The 20,482-nt window shown below is 43.2% G+C and overlaps 1 protein-coding gene across 1 annotated transcript in view; it reads left to right on the top strand.

Annotated features, from left to right (window-relative positions):
- The window catches only part of HS1BP3 (HCLS1 binding protein 3), a 49,372-nt gene extending 29,419 nt beyond the window's left edge, over positions 1-19,953 (top strand). The window contains exons 5-7 of the mRNA XM_075707580.1: positions 10,492-10,643; positions 11,144-11,279; positions 19,228-19,953. Of these exons, the coding sequence (XP_075563695.1) occupies positions 10,492-10,643; positions 11,144-11,279; positions 19,228-19,456 (517 nt within the window). The 3' untranslated portion in view covers positions 19,457-19,953. The remainder of the gene's footprint in view (positions 1-10,491; positions 10,644-11,143; positions 11,280-19,227) is intronic.
- Positions 19,954-20,482: the final 529 nt, after the last annotated feature.

Here is a 20,482-nt window from a genome sequence, read left to right as displayed (position 1 = left end):
GGAGGTGGTGGGAGATGTAACCCAGCCTGTTGTATCCCTTACTCTCGTGGAGGAACTTGCTTGGTCTGCCAGTTGTTTGCCAGCTGTTGGCAGCAGAGCACCGTTGCTCACAGGAGGGGAGCCATTGTGGTGCTGCTGTGTGCTACAAGATGGATGCTACTGATGGATATTATGAAGGATGCTGAGGTATCCTTAAACCCTATGGACAACATGGCAAAGGGCCGTCTTCTTTCTGCTCTCTGCTTATCTGTTCTTCCTGGTAGGGGCTGGTACCCAGGACCCCTCGCAGGGACCATTTCCAAAAGGTGACATGGAGAAGGCCGCATCAAGTTTGTCTCCGTACCCAGTCCTCTGGCAGTATTTCATCAAGCTTTGCTCCTTCAAACGCCACCCCATGCCTTTGTTCTGTGCCCAAAGCATGTCATAAGCACCCTCCGTTTCAGGATATGACTTTGCAGAGTTCTAGCACAACCCTCATGTTATTTCAAGCACTTTGAACTGAAAAGCAGATGCAGAATAAATAATTCCAGGACACCACACAGAGCAAGGGAAGACTAAGGCCAAGTGTTTTATAGTATGGATACAGTCCTGCCCCAGCCTGCTTGTTCAGCCAGGTAGGTGTGTGTGTGCTGCCTCCTGTGCCCATGCGCCTCTGCTGTGGAATTCTGTGAGTCCTGGGAAGATAGGCAGCCTCAAAACCCTTCTCTTCTTTGGAGAGGCCACAAGCAGGAGGGTGGGTTAATCCTGGCTGGATGCCAGGTGCCCACCAAAGCTGCTCTATCACTCCCTCAGCTGAACAGGGGAGAGAAAACATAACGAAATGCTTATGGGTCAGGATAAGGAGAGGGAGATCACTCAGCAATTACCATCACAGGCAAAACAGACTTGATTTGGGGGAAATAATTAATTTAATTTCTTACCAATCAAACCCAGAGTAGGGTAATAAGATATAAAACCAAATCTTAAAACACCTTCCCCCTGCCCCTCCCTTCTTCCCGGGCTCAACTTCACTCCTGATTTTCTCTACCTCCTCCCCCTGAGCGGCGCAGGGGGATGGGGAATGGGGGTTGCAGTCAGTCCATCACACGTTGTCTCTGCTGCTCCTTCCTCCTCAAGGGGAGGACTCCTCACACTCTTCCCCTGCTCCAGCATGGGGTCCCACCCACGGGAGACAGTCCTCCCTGAACTGCTCCAACATGGGTCCTTCCCATGGGCTGCAGTTCTTCACAAACTGCTCCAGCGTGGGTCCCTTCCATGGGGTGCAGCCCCTCAGGAGCAGACTGCTCCAGCGTGGGTCCCCGACGGGGTCACAAGTCCTGCCAGCAAACCTGCTCCAGCCTGGGCTCCTCTGTCTCCACGGGGCCACAGCTCCTGCCAGGAGCCTGCTCCAGCGTGGGCTTCCCCCGGGGTCACAGCCTCCTTGGGGCACATCCCCCTGCTCCAGCGTGGGCTCCTCCCCGGGTGCAGGGGGATCTCTGCTCCCCCGGGGGCCCCCATGGGTGCAGGGGCACAGCTGCCTTGCCATGGGCTGCACCAGGGCTGCAGGGGAATCTCTGCTGTGGTACCTGGAGCACCTCCTCCCCCTCCTTCTGCACTGACCTGGGTGTCTGCAGAGTCCTTCCTCTCACATATCCTCACTCCTCTCTCCGGCTCCTGTTCCGCCACAGGTTGTTTTTTCCCCCTTAGATATGTTGTCACAGAGGCACTACCACACGACTAGTGCCTTGCTTAGGATGAAGGGTTTTGTGTCTCTGGTGCTCCCTGGTGTGACTGTTCCTACAGTCTGACCTCCAGCAGCATCTGCATCATCAAAAGTGGAATTGCTTTGTGCAATAGATATATCCATGGCCTGGGGAATATTTCACCTGGAGCAATTTTATCTTACCTCTGTTAAAAAAAAAAACCCGTAACACAAGAAACCTCTAGGCAGGAAGGCTGCATTTTCCTTTTATGGAAGAGGTTTTGGTCTCGTGATCAGCAGAGAGGCAGCAGCTGGAGCATGGGGCTGTGTCTGCAACAGCGGTATCATTTGGCTCTGATGATGTCTCACTGCGTTCTTCGCTACTGTAATTCCTGTGGAGCCATCTCTGTGTTGCCCTGAGAGGTTTGTTTTACCCACAGTGCAGCCAAGAGAAAAAAGTGACCTCTCTGAACAGTAAGATGTGGGGGAGGGAAGACAGTGGGGAACCAGGCTCAGCCCCATCTTCCCTCCTCAGGCCGTATCATGGAGCAGTCAAGACCTGCGCTTTTGAAGCAGTCTGCCTCTGAGTGCAAATCTTGCTTGGCTGCTGCTGGATCTGCTCACTGCCTTAGTAACCGGCCCTTCTCTGGCTTTTCATAAGCTCTCTCAATGTGGTGTGACAGGTATGTCAGGCAAAATTTTAGGCTGGAACATCACTTGTAGTTTGCTAGAGGTTTTCCATAGGTTGGGGGTGGGACTGTGCAGGTACCAGGCAAAAAAAGGAAGGACACCTTTCAGACAGTTTTACACAGAGCCTCTGGGATTAGAGAGGCCAGCGGTTTTTTGATGCAAACATCCTCTCTTGTTATGTTACCTATTTGAGGCTTTTCTGTTCAGGCAGATGAAAGCTAGAGTTGTGCCCACAGTCTGTGTTCTTGTACCCATTCTGCTTTTGAATGTGGCGAGGAGGGAATTCACATGAGGCAGCAGCACAGGGGAAATGGTCTCCTCCTGAGGAGCGCAACCTGAGGCCAGGAGGCTGTCAGACATAGGTGGCAGGAGATGCTGCTGGATATGATGGCATTCTGTTTGGGAGGAGGTAAAGATTAGGTAACACAAAATTGAACCTTTGCAAAGCAGATGTGGAACAGTCAGGCTGCCTGTCCTTGGGAGGAGGCACCAAGCGGTTGCAGGTCCTGCTGATTTGACTTTACCAAGGCCTGTAGCGACAGGACAAGGGGCAACAGTTTTAAACTGAAAGAGGGTAGGTTTAAATTGGACACAAGGAAGACATTTTTTACGATAAGGGTGGTGAGACACTGGAACAGGTTGCCCAGGGAAGCTGTGGATGTCCCATTATTGGAAGTGTTCAAGGTCAGGCTGGATGGGGCTTTGAGCAGCCTGGTCTAATGAAAGATGTCCCTGCCCGTGGCCAGGGCGTTGGACTAGGTGATCTTCAGAAGTTCTTTCCAACCCAAACCATTCTGTGACTCTGTGGTTCCATGATTTAGAGGTGTGAGTGCCAAACACTTCTGGAAATAAGGCATCAACAATTCATGTGTTCAGTGGTTTTTCAGAAATTGTTCAAATACGTCTAACAAGAAGCTACAGTGGCATGTTCATGTGTGTATTTGGCTTTTTTCACCATTTCAGTGTTGAAGAAACCAATCACTTCTCCAAAATGGTTGCTGTTTGCATTTGTCACTTCTACTTGCTAGTTGTAAGAATTCTTACCACAACATTGAATACTTTCAGTACTATCAATTCCCTGTGTGTGAGGCCTTCTTTTTTTTGTGTTTGTTCCTGAATCTGTTGAGCATGTGGCAGATAACATGCTCACTAGCTAGTTTTTTTCACACCTTGCTTGTTTCAGCTTGGTTGACTTTGATTGTGAAGCTGCTCAGGACATTTTGTGAAGAATGTCTCATAAAGGGACAATGTTGGCAGGTTGATTTTATTACAGTCGTCATATTTATATTCTTGTTGCACATGTTATTGCTGACTTATACTGCATGTAGACATCACTTTACAGGCACACAACGCAATAGTTGCCTGAGAATTTGCTGTCTTTGGGGCTACAGATCTCTAACAATTATTAATTAGTGTAAGGGAATGGATAGTTTTCTTGGAGTGTAATTTTTATAGGGTCAAAACATAAAGCTAGGGCCTATTCCCAAAAGTAACTCCATTAGTTTGGATTGTGACTTTAAAAGAAACAGATCAAGCAGTAACATTTGGCAGAGTTCATTAAGGCAAAACTGTTCGTCCTATTTTTTTCCTGATAAAGCTTCCTTTCTCCAGAAAGATTTTGTGTTTAAGATTTAACATGAATTTTACCTCTTATTGAAAACTGGCTGGTAAACATCCTTTTTTATTTTTGGTGGTTGGCAGCTATAGCTGGTTATCATTTGTGATCATCTTCAACCTCTTCCCTTTCTCTTTCTTTGCTAACTTGCCTACTATTATCTCTGCTAATTTCGTCCTTTTTTTCCCCTTACCCTTCCTTCTGCATTTTCCCACTTTCCCATTGCAGCTTCCTGTTTCTCCTATAGTTACAGCCTGTGGTCTTTTTCATTTGACCAACAATAGTAATCTTTAGAGTTAAAGCAGAAAAAGAAGAGTCCAGTCTGGAGTGTAAGACGTACGTGATGCAGATGGCGGGGGGAGAAGAGGGCTGAAGCTGATGATGAGGCCTAATTGTCAGTCTGGAGTATAAGGCAATACTGCAGATCCTGGAGGTGGAGCAAGAAAGTGCCTGACACTGGCCAGAAATTCGGGGAAATGGATTGAGGCGGGGTGGAAAGGGGAAATAGGATGATATTAGGTGGAAATTGCAGGGACTAGGCACAGAGAAAATAGAAGGTGCTCTAGGAGAGGGAAGCAGAGCAAAAATCAATGTTTCTCTCCTTTTATCAATTTGAAATCAAGTCCTACCAAACATACAAACAGAGAAAGAGAATTAGGTGCGTAATAAAAGCTGGTATACACCAAGCTTTGATGCTGCCATCATCATGCTTGCCTTGTAGCTCTTTTACTAATACATAGACTGAACAGTAAGACCTAATATTCTCTCCTCCTCATCCCACCAAAGCCATGGAGAAGAACCAAAAAGAGAGCGTTCTGGTTTCATCCCTCCTTGCATGAGGCATCTGAGTACCTAAGTTAATGCAGAGGTAGCTCAGGCGCTCTCTCTACAGAGAAGCAGATACCTGCAATGCTGCAGTGAGAATCCTGTCCACAGGAGCTGGAGGATAGGAGCTTCCATTGTCCTGGTCCTGCTTTGGAAGAAAATGGTGGGAAGTCTCAGGACTGCTATGTCAGTCCTTGGATAAGATACCATTACTAACCAAGCCTGTAGGCTCATAAAAAGAAAACAGCAGCATGATTCTGGCAACACTTTAGTAATGAATGCTCTTTTAATTACTTACTGATTATATCTGATTATCTGCCTTTCTGTAGCTTTACCAAACATCAAGGCAATGCTCACCAGCCCATGCTTCTTTGTGTTGTGCTTTTCTAACTTTTCTAAATCCTAAAATAGCTTTATTTTTAGCCTGAAGTTCTAAAATGTGTTGAGTAGTTACATCCAGTGTGCAGAAAGATGCCTGGCCAGTTTTCTCGAAAACACGTTAGTGCGTGTTATCTGGTATTGCATATTTGAAAATGTGCATCATTAGCATTAGTATTAGGATAAGAACTATTTCACTGTTGTGGAAGTTATTTAGTTGAAAACTTTTTAGGAAATTTTCTGTATTATGAAATATATGTATTCTGTATTGCTAATGAGCTGTATACTAAACAAAAGTTGGCTGTCTGTGGTCTTTGTCATCTGTTTTCAAATTATATTGAAAAAGGATATAATCAGAAAGCTTAAGGACAGATTATAAAAATGGCTTGGCTTCTTTCAGGAAGAACAGGTACTTCTGGGTGCTGAGCCCTTCAGAAAAATCTCTCCACAAAAGCAGGTCCCTAGATGGGAGCTGAACTCTTGAAAATCTGTTCCTTCAGGCTTTCTTTCCATCTGTTGCTCTGCTGGAACAATAGTCCAAGGCTGGCCTAATCTGGGGGCTGCAGCAGGAGAAACTTTGCCTGCAATTGCTTCCAAATGATTTCTAATAGGAGATTTATTCCATCTATTATGCGTTATCTTATTTTGGGACATGCCAGGGCCATTTAAAACACTGTAAGTTACTGTGATGTCCCCAAGAAAGATTACTGTGTGAGGTAAAATATCCCTGCAGCCAGCACTTGTCACAGTTGCTTAACACTTAGCAGTCAGGCTGTGTTGAGCTGACGGACTTAGAATTTCTATTCAGCATCCCTTGCCCAAAGCGGATGAGAATGACCCCTTTTGTCCTGTCTGTTATTATCAGTCAGCTTTGGAAAATGAGCACTGTTGAATGAAAAGAAAGCGGCAGATGACATTTTGTTTTCTGCATGAACTAGTGTATAGGTTCTTTGTTTTTCAGAAATGGTTTTGCAGAAGATGTGCTAATATTGCTGCTATTTTAGCAGTAGTTCTTTTGTTTAAGCCTGAACGTAGATTTGTGGGAGTTGGGGTGTCCATTTATATTAGTGTATTTCCTTGTAAAATGCCATGGATTCCTAAAATATGAATATGTATATTCTGAATAAGTCTTTTTTTAATATTTCTGTAACATTTCTTTCCTGGAGCATAATCTTATTTCTATAAAGAGAAGATGGTCATATTTTCAGAATAATAAGTTCTGAAAATTTTTGTCTGTATGCTGAGATTACACTTCCTCTGAATAATGACACACACTTACTCTGAATAATTACACTCACTATTTTAGCCCAGTAGAGAGCATGGGTTAGGGATTCTTGTCTCTATTGAGCACAGTAGACATGCCCTTTGATTTAAGCTATGTGTCACCAAGTGTTAGGTCTGAAGATCCAATATTTCAAAATACAGCTATCACACATACAGGTCTGGAAATCTTATAATTTTGGAGTGTCTTAGTCGTCCTTGTTGCTGTTTTCTACAGCTGACCAGAAAGCTTTTCTGCATTATTGATGTGCCAGTGAGACATGGAGGCTGCCAAACAAGTGACCTACATTGTGTCTGTAAACAAGAACATGAGAATTGCACTCACAAAACGGGTTAGGTTTGAAAGCGAGTGTCTTCTGCATACAGGGTTTTGTTGACATTTTCATGGATGATTTGAGAATCATTTGGGAGCCAGGAGTCTCAGCTGGATTTTCAAGTGTGCCAGCAGCCTGATTAGGTGGATTCATATACCCTAATTTTTGATCACCCAGTTTTGGTCCATGTCAGTTAGGAGGCTAGTCTTTATCTACAGTCACTTATGAGGAAGTTTGGCTCCTTTTGGACTCAGAGCAGAAGACAGTAGTGTTATTTCAGTCATTCTCACCGTGCTTCATGTATAGAAGTCAGTGAGCTCAATTAGGTAAATAGGTTGAGCTGAACAAAGGATATATCATCTTTAGGGCTGGTTTGGTTTTTGTTAAGATTTTTAAAATTCACTAGAGTGATGTTCCAAGGTTCATTTGTTTCAGCAACAAAGAAATAGCAGTGACTCGGGTCCTCTTCTGCCAGCTGGATGCAGGTAGTTTTAAAATGTCAGTGTCAAGGTTGTGAGTGTGATGTATGAAGAAGGTGCTAATGAATTGCAGGGCTTGAGTACAATTATACTTTGGGAGACTAAATGTTCCTTCATTTCTGTCTTCTCAAAAGCCTCTGCATCCCTGCACCAGCTTACTGCACCCTGGCATATCATGATCATCGAATTAACCATCCTTGCAGCTTCTCTTGCACGCCTACTAACATGTGGCTTCACGATCAGCTCAGTTCCAGCTAAGTCCCTGGTCCCCTGCTTATGAGGAGATAGCAGGAATATATAGGGAGGGGATGAGTGTGTAGGCAGACACACACTCAAGCCAGCTGAAGCTGATTTTGAAACCAGAACTTCAGACAGGCTCCAAAATGTCTTACACCCCCTTTCTCATCCATAAAACCTCTGGTCAGCAGTGCACAGCCTGGACTGGCACAGCTAAATACAGAACCGTGGGAATCCTGTGTCCCAGTTAGAGACTGACCTCAACAGAGTCCCTGTATGGATATGCTGAAATTACTTGGCAGTCCAACTGTGGCTTCCTTAGAAGGGTAGTGAGGGGAAACAACTTGGAAGGCAGAAAAACAACTTGTTCATGTTCCTAGTGGTAGCAGTCAAGCCCTGTGGGTTTGGCACTGTGCCCTGTAACTGCCCATGGAGTCCCCTGGCAAAACAGAAAGCAAGCCAGTGGGCTGGTTTGATGGCTAGACTAAACACAGGGTTATTACCAGGACCTTTCAGTTCAATTAATTTTGTTTTACATGCTGTTCTTTATGACACTCTTTATGGTTCTCTTCCCTTTCTTCAGTATTTCCTGCCATTCTGGTACTCTTTGCTGCAAATACTTTAGCTAACTATTAGTAAACTCCTTCTTAAGTAAACTGGGGTGGAGACCTGTTGCTTGGAAATGTATTGGCTCGTGTATATACGTACCTGTGGCATAACAGGCTCTTATGCATCAGGAGCGCTGTTGTAACTCTCAGAATGGACAAGGGATCATGTCAAAGACTTTTTGGCATTCTGTAGATTGGCAAATCCTCATCTGTGTTGTCATTCACTTCTCAAAGACTACTCTGCAAGGCATGAATTATGCAAATAAAGGCTGCTCTTTCGCCAGTAGATTGGCTTTATTTGTGTCTACTAATTCTATTTTTAATCAATTTATCAGCTCTGAAAGACTCAGTCTTACTGTTCTTCTATTTTTGTTGCTAAATATAATGGCTCTCATTTTTTACCTTTTCCTTTAATACTTAGGGTCATTTGAGTGATGTATTTCCTACCACAGTTAATAAAGCAATGAATCTGAGTTTGTGTAGAAATCCTGGGTGGAAGCTGTGTGGCTTGTACATATTGTAACTTTAGATTTTGTCAGGTTTTGGAAGAAGGCTTTTTTACAAACGCTTTAGTTTGAGGCAGTTCCTTGGAGCTGACCTTTCAAAAGTAGCTCAAATGGAGAAGTCACTCGAGGCATATCCATAATGAATATAAATGTGAAAAAAAGAAAGCCATGGAAGTTTCTCTTGCTTTAAAAAGAACGTTTGTATCATAAATAGTTCAGCAAATTAGTCGCTGACAACTGCGGATACCTTCAGTGTATTGAATAGGGTATATTTCCAAATAAGGCTGTATTTAAGTTCTGCATGGGGCTTGCTCCTAGGCCTCTGAAGTGCAGCATTTTCCCATTTCTAAGAGACGAAGTGGTGGTAGCAAGGTAATATCATCCATGAGTTCTATTTTGGTGATAATAAACTTGTGAAAATAACTGGAAGTAACTGGACTCCACTCTTTGGTGTGCAGCTGTAACTGGAAGAGGATTTTACAAGATTCTTTAATGTAGTTGGAATGTATGTGTAATCTTTTGACCTTGTTCTTAGTTTTTGATGACTCTGGCATGTTAAGTGCTGATAATTGGATTTGCTCTAGGCTGAAATCTGACCTGCTCTCTGCAAAGGAGAAGATCAGATCTATTGCAAGAGGCACTCAAAGGGGCTACCTTAGAAATTGCAAGGCCATGACTGCTGAGAGTAAGGATGTCTGAAATAGGGCAGTTTCTTAGGAAGGACATGCTGTCCTAAGGAATGCTTCTCTTTCGGCTTAGTTTGAATTGGACTTTTCATCCAAAGGTTTTTGTCATGTTCTCTAAGTTTTCTTTTTTATGCCCTCTGGTTTGCCTCAAAACTGAAGCTGCCCTACTGTGAAAGCTGCCTTGTAGCTTCAGCTAGAGGAACGTCGTGACTCCTAGGCGTAAGAGCATGAGGCACACGCTTTTCACTGTTCTTGGAAGGGGATTCAGCTCTCCTTGTTTAAGCCATGTGCAAATGCGGCCTCTAATCCAAACTAGTTTTTAGCTTCCTTCTCCAGCCAGGGGGAGAGGAGGACATCTTCAGAGAGTTATTGCATCCAAATATCAGTGTTCAAAATAGATGGGATTAATTGTCCTGTGGAGATGTCTGTCTCTTTCCACTGAGTTGAGAAGAAGCCTAAAAATTAACTTTGTCTCACTGTCAAATTTTTGGAAGACTAAATTTAGAGGAAGTTAATCCTGTCCTTGGTTCAAGAAAGTACTGAGTGACATTTGTAAATTCTGCAAATAGCAGTCTGTCCAACCAAGTATCTTCCAGTCCTTGCTTCAACTTAAAGGTGATGTAGTCTTCTCATCATGCCTCCTCTGAGGAGGGTGAGGGGAGGGTCTAACACCTTTCTGAAAGGAGTATGCGGCAGTCAAAAACAGCAGCAAGCACTGACAAGGAAATGAAGCCAAAGAGATTTTTAAAAACCTGTCCAAAGGGATCAGTGGGATGGTCCAACCTGCACTTTGTTTTTCAAGCCATCCTTTTTCTGTCTGTCTATGACAGTGTTGCTGGAACTGCTCTTTCTTATTTTAAGCTTTCTGCGTGGGAGGAGTAAAATGCTTAAAACAAATGTGATTGAGTGGTAGTTTGCACAGTTCAGCATTGTTAACCCTGCTCCTCCAGTTCCCATTGGCTTCCTTGATAGTTCTTAAGAATACAAAATATGAGTACAGGTAGAGTATGTCAGACCCACAGTCCCTCCAGCTCAATATCCTGTTCCTGCCAGCGACTAACAGATGCCTATGTACCTTTCTCTCATCCTTTCCCAGCCTCCATCTATTTTTGGCTTATGAGACTTTCTAGCCATAAATCTTTCTTGTTAAATGAAGAATTGCAGCTGACTTTCTTGTCTCTTATGTTTTAGAACTAAAAAACCAAAGAAGGCTTCTGCTCCTCCAACCAAGGAAGAGAAACCCAAATTAACTATTTTTGAAGAGGAAGCAGATCCAGATGAAGGACTCTTTGGCCCAGAGAAAGATTTCTCATCAATTGGACCCAGGAAGAAGATGAAAGACAGTAAATCTGTTCTATATTTGTATATACACCGATTGTTTTATCTAAACATGTGTATAACTGAGCATTTAACATGTAGTAATACAGAGTATACAGGGCTAATTAATGACTTGGGAATGTTAAGGCAAATCTTCAGCTGGGGCAGGATCATCTAGAGTCATTCAGAAAGAATAAATAAGACCTGTAGTTCCCATAGCTGTTCACTGTTGACATTTTGGGCTGGAATATTACAGGTCTGTGGGAGCTGGCTGTCCCACAGTCACTCATGCCACACTGACAAGAGTAATGTGACCTACTGTTGAGTGCAAGAAGAAAGCGGATTTACCAAGTCCTGAGAGTGCAGAGTATCACTGCACTTTGTGGATTGAAGTCCTTGTAAAAAAAGAATTGTCTACGTGATCTTTTTTTCCAGCCCAGTAGCCAGATTTACCAGCTAGTGTTAATGCAGGTATTGTGTTACATAGCATGATTTAACAACAGCATTTTCTGGTTCCCCTTTCTAGATCTGAAATTATTTGAAGATCCAGACCTTGGTGGGGTGGTAAGACTGGGTGACTCACTACTGCTGCCAGCTGCTTGTAAGAACAGGGAGTATGTGCTGAACACGGGGCCGGAGGAGGACACTGAGAAACTGCTGAGGTACACATCTCAAATATGTTGTGCAGGATGAAGGTGATCTGAGGAGTTGTTTAGACCTCAAAAGGGATGAATTTGAGGGCAAAGCTTAAATACTTTGAATGCTAACTGTGAATCAATATTTGTATTTACAAGTAAAAGGTAAGATATGTGTTATGGAGCTTGGAAATCAAACACATTAAAAAGGAAATTAGGAAGACCCTTTGAGAAAGGTAGGGTGCAAGGTATTATTCTGTGACTCCAAAGGAAGGGTCTTGAAGGCCCAAGGTATGCCATCTAGTCCTTGTTTTCTAACATGACACTTCCGCTTTCTGCAAGCGATCCACGGGGGCGAAAACTGACCACCATTATGAAAAGTGAGAAACAAAGCCCAGAAACAAAAAGGAATTCAGCTTCAGTGAACTGAAATCAGGGCTCTTGCCACAAGAGGAATGATTTTCTGCTGGTGGTTCACAGATCTCCATGCATGCTTCCAGGAGGAATCCTGTGCACACCTGCACAGCTCATTAAAATCTCTATCACCCTGCATTTAGTTTTTAAACTAGTGGAAAGGAGGGCCGGAGCTCAGAGTTACAGGAGAGAATAATGTACTTGCTCTTACACTTAATCTGCTCCCTTGACCAGCATCACCAGAGAATCTGTGCTGCAGTAAAGAGTCAAATTCATGCCTTCTGGATCTCAGGCTGGCATCTGAACGGTGAGGCCAACCTGCTTCCAGTGCTAATTCTTGCCAGCCAGCTCCTGTTAGGATGTATGATTTCCACAGCAGGTACTAAACCCAGGAGAGAAAATCTGTATGTGTTTTCAAACCTCTCCTGTTTGCAGCTATTGCTTTCTACGCTTGCAAAAGTGCTAGCTCTCTCAGCGGTAATACCTGACTTAATTTAAAAAAAGGTTAAATTGGGTTGGGTGCCATCTCGCATTACATCCTGACAGTCCACCTGACGTTCATAGAAGCTGATGGGGCAGGACATGACCTGATTTAGTGCTGTGGTATACTGGGAGCAAATACATATGCGCTTGCAATATTTTCATGTTTGCTTTCTCCTCTGCTAGCAATCTAAGCATACAGCACTTGATCCAGATTGTTCATATGCTAGGAGAGAAATGCCTGTTTTAATGCAGTCCTTGTATTATTATCCACTACTGGAGAGAGCTTCTCCATCTGTCATGTTAATGTCCTTTGGATTATATGTTTTCTCTTGCTCTGTGACAGAGAAAGGTCTCTGAAGTCTGCTCCAAGACCAATAGACCATGCTTTTAGATGAGTTTGGGGTCATCAGTGTTAGCAGCACACCCAGATGGTTACGGAAACCCATAGGAAAAGATTCTATTTCTTTTAAATTCCAGTAGTTTTCATTTATTCTTGAATTGCCCCAGTGCTTTCAGTAGTTGACAACTCATCAAGATCCAATTGGAAATGAATAAACGTAATGAAGCAGAAAATCTTGGCAGTGGTCCCACAGGAAAGTTGGTACAGGAATCCAGAGGCAACTTCTGACTGTGCAACAGGTAGAGGCATATAGGTCAGGATCTGTTGACCTGTTCAAGTGCCTAACACCCTCTGAAATCCCCCTGATAAACCTAGTTCACAGTGTTATCTGCACATGATAGAGAGCTGGTGGACTGAATGCAGGGCAATTGGGGGTAAAGGAGAAGCTGTTAAAGGGGGGAAGAGGAGTGGCAGTGCTGTTTTAACCTAGTAGAATACTTCACCTCGCCTCTATGTAAATTCATCACAGTCACCTGAAATCCTGTAGCTGAACTTTCTCAAGTAGTTATGCACAATGCACTTTGTTTTCTGTTCAGCTGGAAGCCTTAGAAGAACTGTCAGGTCTCATAAATGTAGAGGCAGCATTTGAATCATCTCCCAATTCCCCTTACCACCAGACTGGTGTTACATGTTCTTGCAGGCCAGTGCCACAGTCTCTTTTCCAGGCAAGTGACCCTTTGCGGTGAGAGGAAATGTTCAACGTGAGCTGAACCCTGCAATCTCTCTGGCATGGGGGCTTGAGCATATTTTGAGGCCTAAGAATAAATCTTGCCTTTGCCCTGTAGATGCTGACAATCCCTCTCCCTTCCCAAAGGGGAGTGACGAAATCTCTCCCCAGCCCTTAGATCAAAGTAGGAGCTGTGACAGCCCATTGCTTCAGTGGGCTAGAGTGGCTAAGCTACTAAAGGAAAACTGGCAAGCATCTTGATCTGTTGGACATACTCTGTTATACCATACAGAAAATTTGCCTGGACGCATTCTGTCAAGACCTAAGACCAGCCTGAGCTATGATGCACCAGCAGGTCTGTGGTGGGTCCACAAACCTAGATGTGTTCACTGTACACAGGTGGATTAGCTGAGTAATACAGATGTCGTAGCTCTTAACTTCTGTAGTGTACATTTGCATGTACGACATGGTCTGCTCACATGCATGTGGTATATCCGAGACGTGTCTGACTTACTGGAAATACACTTTCCAGTGTATTATGGGCAGAGACAGGAGAGCACTGCCTAAGGCAGAAGAAGGCAGACCCTTCTTCTTGCAAAGGGGTGATGGGAAAAAGGTGATGTTCAGAGCAGAACACAGGAGCAACCAAGTCCTTTGTGATCTTTATGGTACCTGAGTGGTTGTAGCAGCAGTAGCACCACAGTGCTGGCAGCACAGCAGTGAATCCCCAGCAGTGACTTGTAACTCTTGAGGAAAAGACTGTTATGGAGACAAACGAGTCTGCAAAATGTGTGTGGGCTGTGCTTGTCACAACATGAGGGAGACGAGAATATGATAAATGTTCTCATTGCAAACTGAAAACTGTGCTCTCTGTGGATACCTGCTCAGATGAAATGAGAATTGCTATTTTAAATAGAATCACCTACTTTACATTAACAAGTGTTGAACTTTGAGAAGAACCATTTGCTTTGTAAGTGTAACGAAAGATTTCTTTTTATGGCAAAATACCCATGTCCATTCAAACAACTATCTTCCCTCTTCCTGTCCATTGACCAGCCTTTTACTGGTTACTAATTTCTTTGCTTACCGACACATATTAAGTGATGGTGATGGAGCAACTAGGTGAGCTACCTCACTCTAACCACTGGCATTGTAGATGCAGCCATTCTTTCGTACCACTAGGTCTGCTCTAACACATCAGTGAGGTGCCTGTTGAGCACTGTACTTGCATGTCCTTCCAGAACTTAACGGAAAAGAGATAAATTGCTGTGGTAGGAACCAGCAAGGTCAAGTCCCATCATGTTGCCTTCAGGAAAAAAGGAGCATGTCATACTCTTCCTTCATGGGATGTGCTTTGGGAAAGGGAGGGATAGGTAACCAGGTCTTTTTGGCTCTTCACCACAGGGATACGGAGGAGCCCAGGCTCTTCCGAGACGTCCTGGGTCCCTTTGCTTTTGACTCTTCCAAGGTGCAAGGTGACCAACTGCAAGTGAGATGAAAGGGTAGGTGATCAACCCTTTCCCAGATGAAGGAATTATCCTTGGGAATGGATTTAGGACCAGGCTTCTGTTTTCTCCTGTCATTTTCCTGGGTCACATCATACCATGTAAAGTTTCCTCCTGGATGCATTCAGCCATTTGCCTCCACTCTCAGAGCTCCTCTTCAGGTCTGATTTCCATTTAAGCTAGAGACAGAAGTCAACTTCTGCAGAAATCAGTATCCTGCAAACTCTTCCATCATGGATTCTCATGCCGTCTTATTTTCTCATCTCCGTCCACCCAGTGGCCACAGATGTGCAAATTAAGTTTTCATGCAGTAGGACTGCAGTCAACCTCTTCTGCCTCATTAATCTAAGTTGTGCCTGCCTGGTGTGATGGATCAGGTTTTTGTGGAAAACCAATGCTAGAGCTGATCCTGTGAATGTTGCAGCAGCTCTATGGGCCCACAGAATTACATAAATTATCACACATCCTAGCCTGAAATAATTATCGCAGTTGTCTGAGCAGCTTTTTAGGAGAGATTTAATTAACTTCACCTTTGATAATGAATAGGGAGTTGAACTGGAAGGAAGCAGCTGTCAGCATAAGATTTTGTCTTTTTCCAGTGCTGAGAACCATGTCAGCAGTGGAATCCCAGTTCTGCTGCCCTGTGATGGTAGACCAGGTGTATTCTTTCATAGGATTATGCTCATCTAAGACTGCTGGTGTTGAATGCTATTAGACTCTTTCCAGCTCCAGGACAAGGTGACTGTACGCAGCTGCCTGCTGGGAATGGTCCCTGTCCCGTGCCAGCTCCAAGTTGTGCCACTGGTTCTTCTGGCGTTTCAGCAGTACAGACTCTCACGGTCCAGTGTCCAGACATATTTCCTGGCACTGGTTAAAGTACCAGTATGAATTTACCTGTAATGGATTGCAGGGGAAAGCAGGAGCAGGAGGGCAGATACTTCCTACTTTGCTTTGCACTCCTGTGGTTAACTCCAGCCTGTGTAATTTCCATGGGTCTTATTAGACATCACTCTGTCTCTACTGACCATAGCAGACGTGATGGTCAACAGATACTTCAAGCCTCCTGCCTATTTTTGGGCACAGGTCTTTTCCCAAGTTATCCCATTCCTAAGGTATCTCTCGTACTTGGAATTAACACCAGACAAAATAAAGACACTGAAAATAAGATAGGGAAAGATAAAAGTCTGTTCTGCAAGAACTGCTGTGAGTTGCATAACCTAGCTTCAAGCATGATCCTTTTGGGTAGTTTAGCAAATTATGCGAGTCTTTGTCTCTTGCTTTCATTACTGATTCTCCTCATTAGAGCATTCCCAGCAAGCAGAGGTCACTGTCCCCATCATGCTAGATGCTGTACACGCCCATAGTCATTCCTGTCCCAAAGATCTTGTCCAGATAGACAGGACAGAGTTCAGGGAAGTGGCATCAAAAATGTTGATGTTCTGATGGCAGCTGCGTCTGTCTCCAAGTCAGAACTCGTTTACTCTCTTGAAGTCCACATGCTAGCAGTCATATCACAGGGTTTTGTGACAGTGTTTCTTCAGTAAGGGTTTTGATTGCTTTCTGTGTCTGGAAACAGATTTTCCACCAGTAGAGTCTGTGAATCAGCACAACAGTATGGCAGGAATTTTAAACAACGTGGCGCTGCTTTTCCATTACAGAAAAAGAGAGAGACTAATTAGAGAATGATTAATTACATGGATTCTGTGCCTGATTGTCTATAAAAAGATGGGGGATGGGGGTGGGAAGGTTCTTCCTTTAATCTCCTTGTTATTTCAGAATAGTAGCTTGATTTTTTTCTTCCTCCTCCTGGCCTGGAGTTAAATATGGTGGTAGTTATGCACTGTAACAATTCATTTGCTTCTAAAGAAATAGAAGTCCTTGTTTCTATCTCTGCCTGAGGCGTTTTGCATTTTACCTCTTTAGTTTTCCAAAGACAGTTGTGTCTCACATGATCAAATGGCAGTGGATCAAACAGTTTGCCTGTCACTGCAGCACTGAAAAGCAGGTTTTGAGACAAAGACCACAAATTATCTGCTGTGTTCTCTATAAAAAACTTCTGTCTAACCAAGGTCTTTAAAAAATCCAGGACAAAAAAAAGGAGATTTACATGATCAGCTTCCAGACTTTGAAAAATCATCTCCTGCAGAATTTTTGGCCTAACACTGCCAAACCCCCTCCCCCCACCACTCCCCCAAAAAACCCCACATCCTACTGGACTGCATCTTTTGGGGGTATTTTATGACTGTGCTGAGTGGTTTTGTTGCTATGGTTAGCACAGAAATTGATATAGAACCACGCAGGAGTAGAGAATTCAGGAAGCTGTGCCACCTGATGAGGTTACTGAGCTGTATTTACTGCTGCCCCTGCTGGGCAGTGCACCTAGTTCAAAATCATGCTTCCTTCATATGATCTGTCTGTATATGTACGTATTGTTCATCTGGTTATTATGGTTTCTGTTATTTATGACCAAAACTTTATGACATGGACACTGATTCATTCAGCATTTGTTTATGCCAAGGAGGGAGGCATCAGATCAGCTAAAGAAAGTTAGGCTTCAGAAATACCAGCCCTAACATGTTTTGTTTATTACACAGCAAAGAGAACAAGAACATGTCTTGGCAATGTCATCACAGGTGTGATATCTCGTGGATATCAGAGTTTGCAGCAAACAAAAATGCCTGAGCTTAAATTAAATTATTTTTTTCTATGTAGATGAGGAATTCAGAAGGAAGGAATACACTGACAAGGTGTTTTGTAAGTTAGGTGGAATATGTCACCCACAGGGAATCACGGAAACGAAGAGACATCAGAAATCTTACCATCTAAATAAAAAAGAGTATAATCTCCAGAATTACTTGGGGTGTGAAATTTGAGGTAGCTAAGGACTTTCTTATCCTCACAAGTCCTCTAAGAGTGAACTAAGTAAAACTGTTTGAAGGGAATTTTAGCACCAATGAGAATTCCAGTCCCTTTAGAATAATTCCTGCACCTTAATTTTGTCTCCTAGTTCATTTGTAGCTTCCCTGTCAGGCTACCCTTTGGCTGAGGCAGAGGGAGATTTACTGCTGGCACTGTTACAGCCCAGTGGGCTGATTCAGTTGATAGTGAAGTTTGGTAAAAACAGTTCTTATATCAGTGCTTGTAAACAATTAAACAGTTAAATCATTTCACTGCCTAAGACGCTACGGTCGTAGAGTAAGTGTGTCACACTAGAGCTGAGGTTTGGCAAGGAGATACCTACTTATTACAGACCTGCTGTTCCTCTTGATCTTTGGCTCCTGGTCCCCCATGTAAAAGTTTTTGCTTGCGCTTCTTATGCTTTAGCTTTCTTGATTTTGTATGCTACAGTTAGGGGTGGAGCCTTTTGGAAGTCATGTATTTTGTAAGCATATATGAGGTATGCATTTTATCAGGGGCTTTGCTTTTGTAGCTGGTCATTACACAGCTGATGATCTGCATGGATTGCTGGTTGGGTTTTGACTGCTTAACAATTATTTATCAGTCAGGCCTTTGGGAAATTAACAACTGCATTCACTCCTTATGGTGCTTTATTCGACCATTGTGCTCAGGGGACCAAAAGAAGAGGCTGTTTTGATTCAGAGCAGAAATTACTGTGGCCTGTAAAGACTCCTCTAGCTATGCTAACTTTTACTTTGCCATCTCTGCTATATCTTTTAGAGATGTAATGTGTCACAGCCTTCTTTCAGTTTCCTTCACATATTCACTTTCCAAAGGCAGCTACCTCTTGGAGTCACAAGACTGTCTGTTAAAATGGCTCTCTCAAAATCTTTTAACAGCTTCAATGGGAGCAGAGTTGGGCACACACAGCATGCTATGTCTTTTGATAAGGTCAAACAATCCAGGTAGAAAACATACTGAACTGTTTCAGGTGTTTGGGGATATTTCCCTAGGAAATAGGACTATTTGTCGTTGTATACGTTGTATACGTTCACAGATTGCAAAACTCCTTCAGTTTCTTGGAAGCAAACGTGAATATGATTCTATAGTATTTCTAAAGCCGTTAGACTTTCCAGTTTCTCATGATTGAGTATAGGGGATGCTCAATCTCAGTCTTGGAGGATGGGGATGAAAAGGAAGCAGAGCTGAATGTGAAAAATTTTACTATCCCATGAAAATTTCTGAGCTCTTGAGGAAGCAAACCATCCTGTCACAGATCAAAAGCATTTTTTTTTTCCCAAACTAAAATCAAGTTCTTTTTATTTTGATAATTGCAAATTGCTTTTAATTTAGACATTTGAAAACATGCTGTAAAATTCATTAACTTGCATGGTGAACTGAAAAATGACATTATAAAAAGACAGTTCTTATTTTGGTAACATTGAAAACTGTTATGGAAAGCTCTTCCTAAAAGAGAAATTCATCAAAGTTGATCCTTTCCTGCAGAAAGTTTTAGAAAGTTTTATTTTGCAAGAATGCATTTTCTTACAAAACAAAAAGCAGTTCAGAAATTCCCAAAATGTTACTGATGTTTTCTTTTCATTCCAGAGTTGATGATGATTTAGAGAAACTCTTGAAAATAACCTCCAAACCAAAGCCTAAGGTACCGTCAAAACCACCATTGCCTCAGAAGCCAGCAGTTGCCCCCAGGAGCACTAATTCATCTCCACTGGCAAAGCCAAAGGAAAACAAAATTCAGACAATGACTGAAGTGGACATTCTCCAGTATATCCAGGAAAATGAATCTATCGACAACCAAGATGCAAGTCTTTTTTGAATATGCATATTTTTAAATTGCAATGATGCCTTCTTGGCCTAGACTCCCAGTGAGATCAAGTGACGGTAGCAAGAATTGACCAGATCTCGTTACTGTCACAGTGCTCATTGTGTACCATCATACAGAGAGCAGCAAGTTTGACTAGCAGAGGCTCAACGTGATGTTTTCAAAACAGTGCAGTCGTGGTATAATGTTGCCTTAGATTTGCAGGGGTTTACAGGGAATGTGGGCAAAGACATAGCACTACAGATTGCCTACTACTATTTTAGTATCAACATAGTACAGTTTCGGCCAGTTTAGTCCTGATTGAAAATGGTATGCGTGTTGCACGCACAGCAACTGTTAATAGTGTCCAACAAATGGTCTGAGGCAGGACAGGATGCTGTTCCTGTCATTTTAGACAGTGTATTTCAGCTCATTGGAAAGGTCATTTTCCTTTTATCTTGTGTATTTTTGTAGCAGCCCTTTCCTCCCTGCCTGGTATTTCAGTAGTGTATAACCAGGAACTGTTCAGTATAGGTAACAGTTCCTCAGTTCCTCTGCAGTTCAGAGAAACACTGAAATCCCAGCCAGGCCTGACAGTCTGCTGCCTTTGTCGTTGTGCAAATGCCAACTTGTATGAGAACTTGTAGGACTGCAAACACTAGCCGCTATGCACCTCTGGCCCCTGGGGAGAATAGCAAATGACTGAAGATGACTAAGAGCACAGCTCCAGACGTATGTGGAGGTTGCAGTATGTAGGAGGTTTGGATGCTGTAGGACTCTTGTGAACCTACTCAAGATTCACAAGGGCTAATTTTTTCCAGCCAAGTCTTCCTGGGCTTCCACTGTAGTTAGTGCAGAGAGAGATTTCTCCAGGAGGTGATCCAGTGCAGGTGTCCTAAAGGAGGAACTCTGAATTGCTCTCTAGAGTCAGTCACACTCTCTTTCTCCTTCCCTTATCCCAGAAATTAAAGCAGCAGCCATGGTGATTAATTCCACTAAGATAAAATGAGTTTTTTAATAAATCAGTTCATTACTATGGCG

This window comes from Pelecanus crispus, chromosome 3, assembly GCF_030463565.1.
Source record: "Pelecanus crispus isolate bPelCri1 chromosome 3, bPelCri1.pri, whole genome shotgun sequence".
Classification (NCBI taxonomy): Eukaryota; Metazoa; Chordata; class Aves; order Pelecaniformes; family Pelecanidae; genus Pelecanus; species Pelecanus crispus.
The sequence above is the reverse complement of the archived record's forward strand: the minus strand, read 5'-3'. Positions and strand labels throughout refer to the sequence as shown.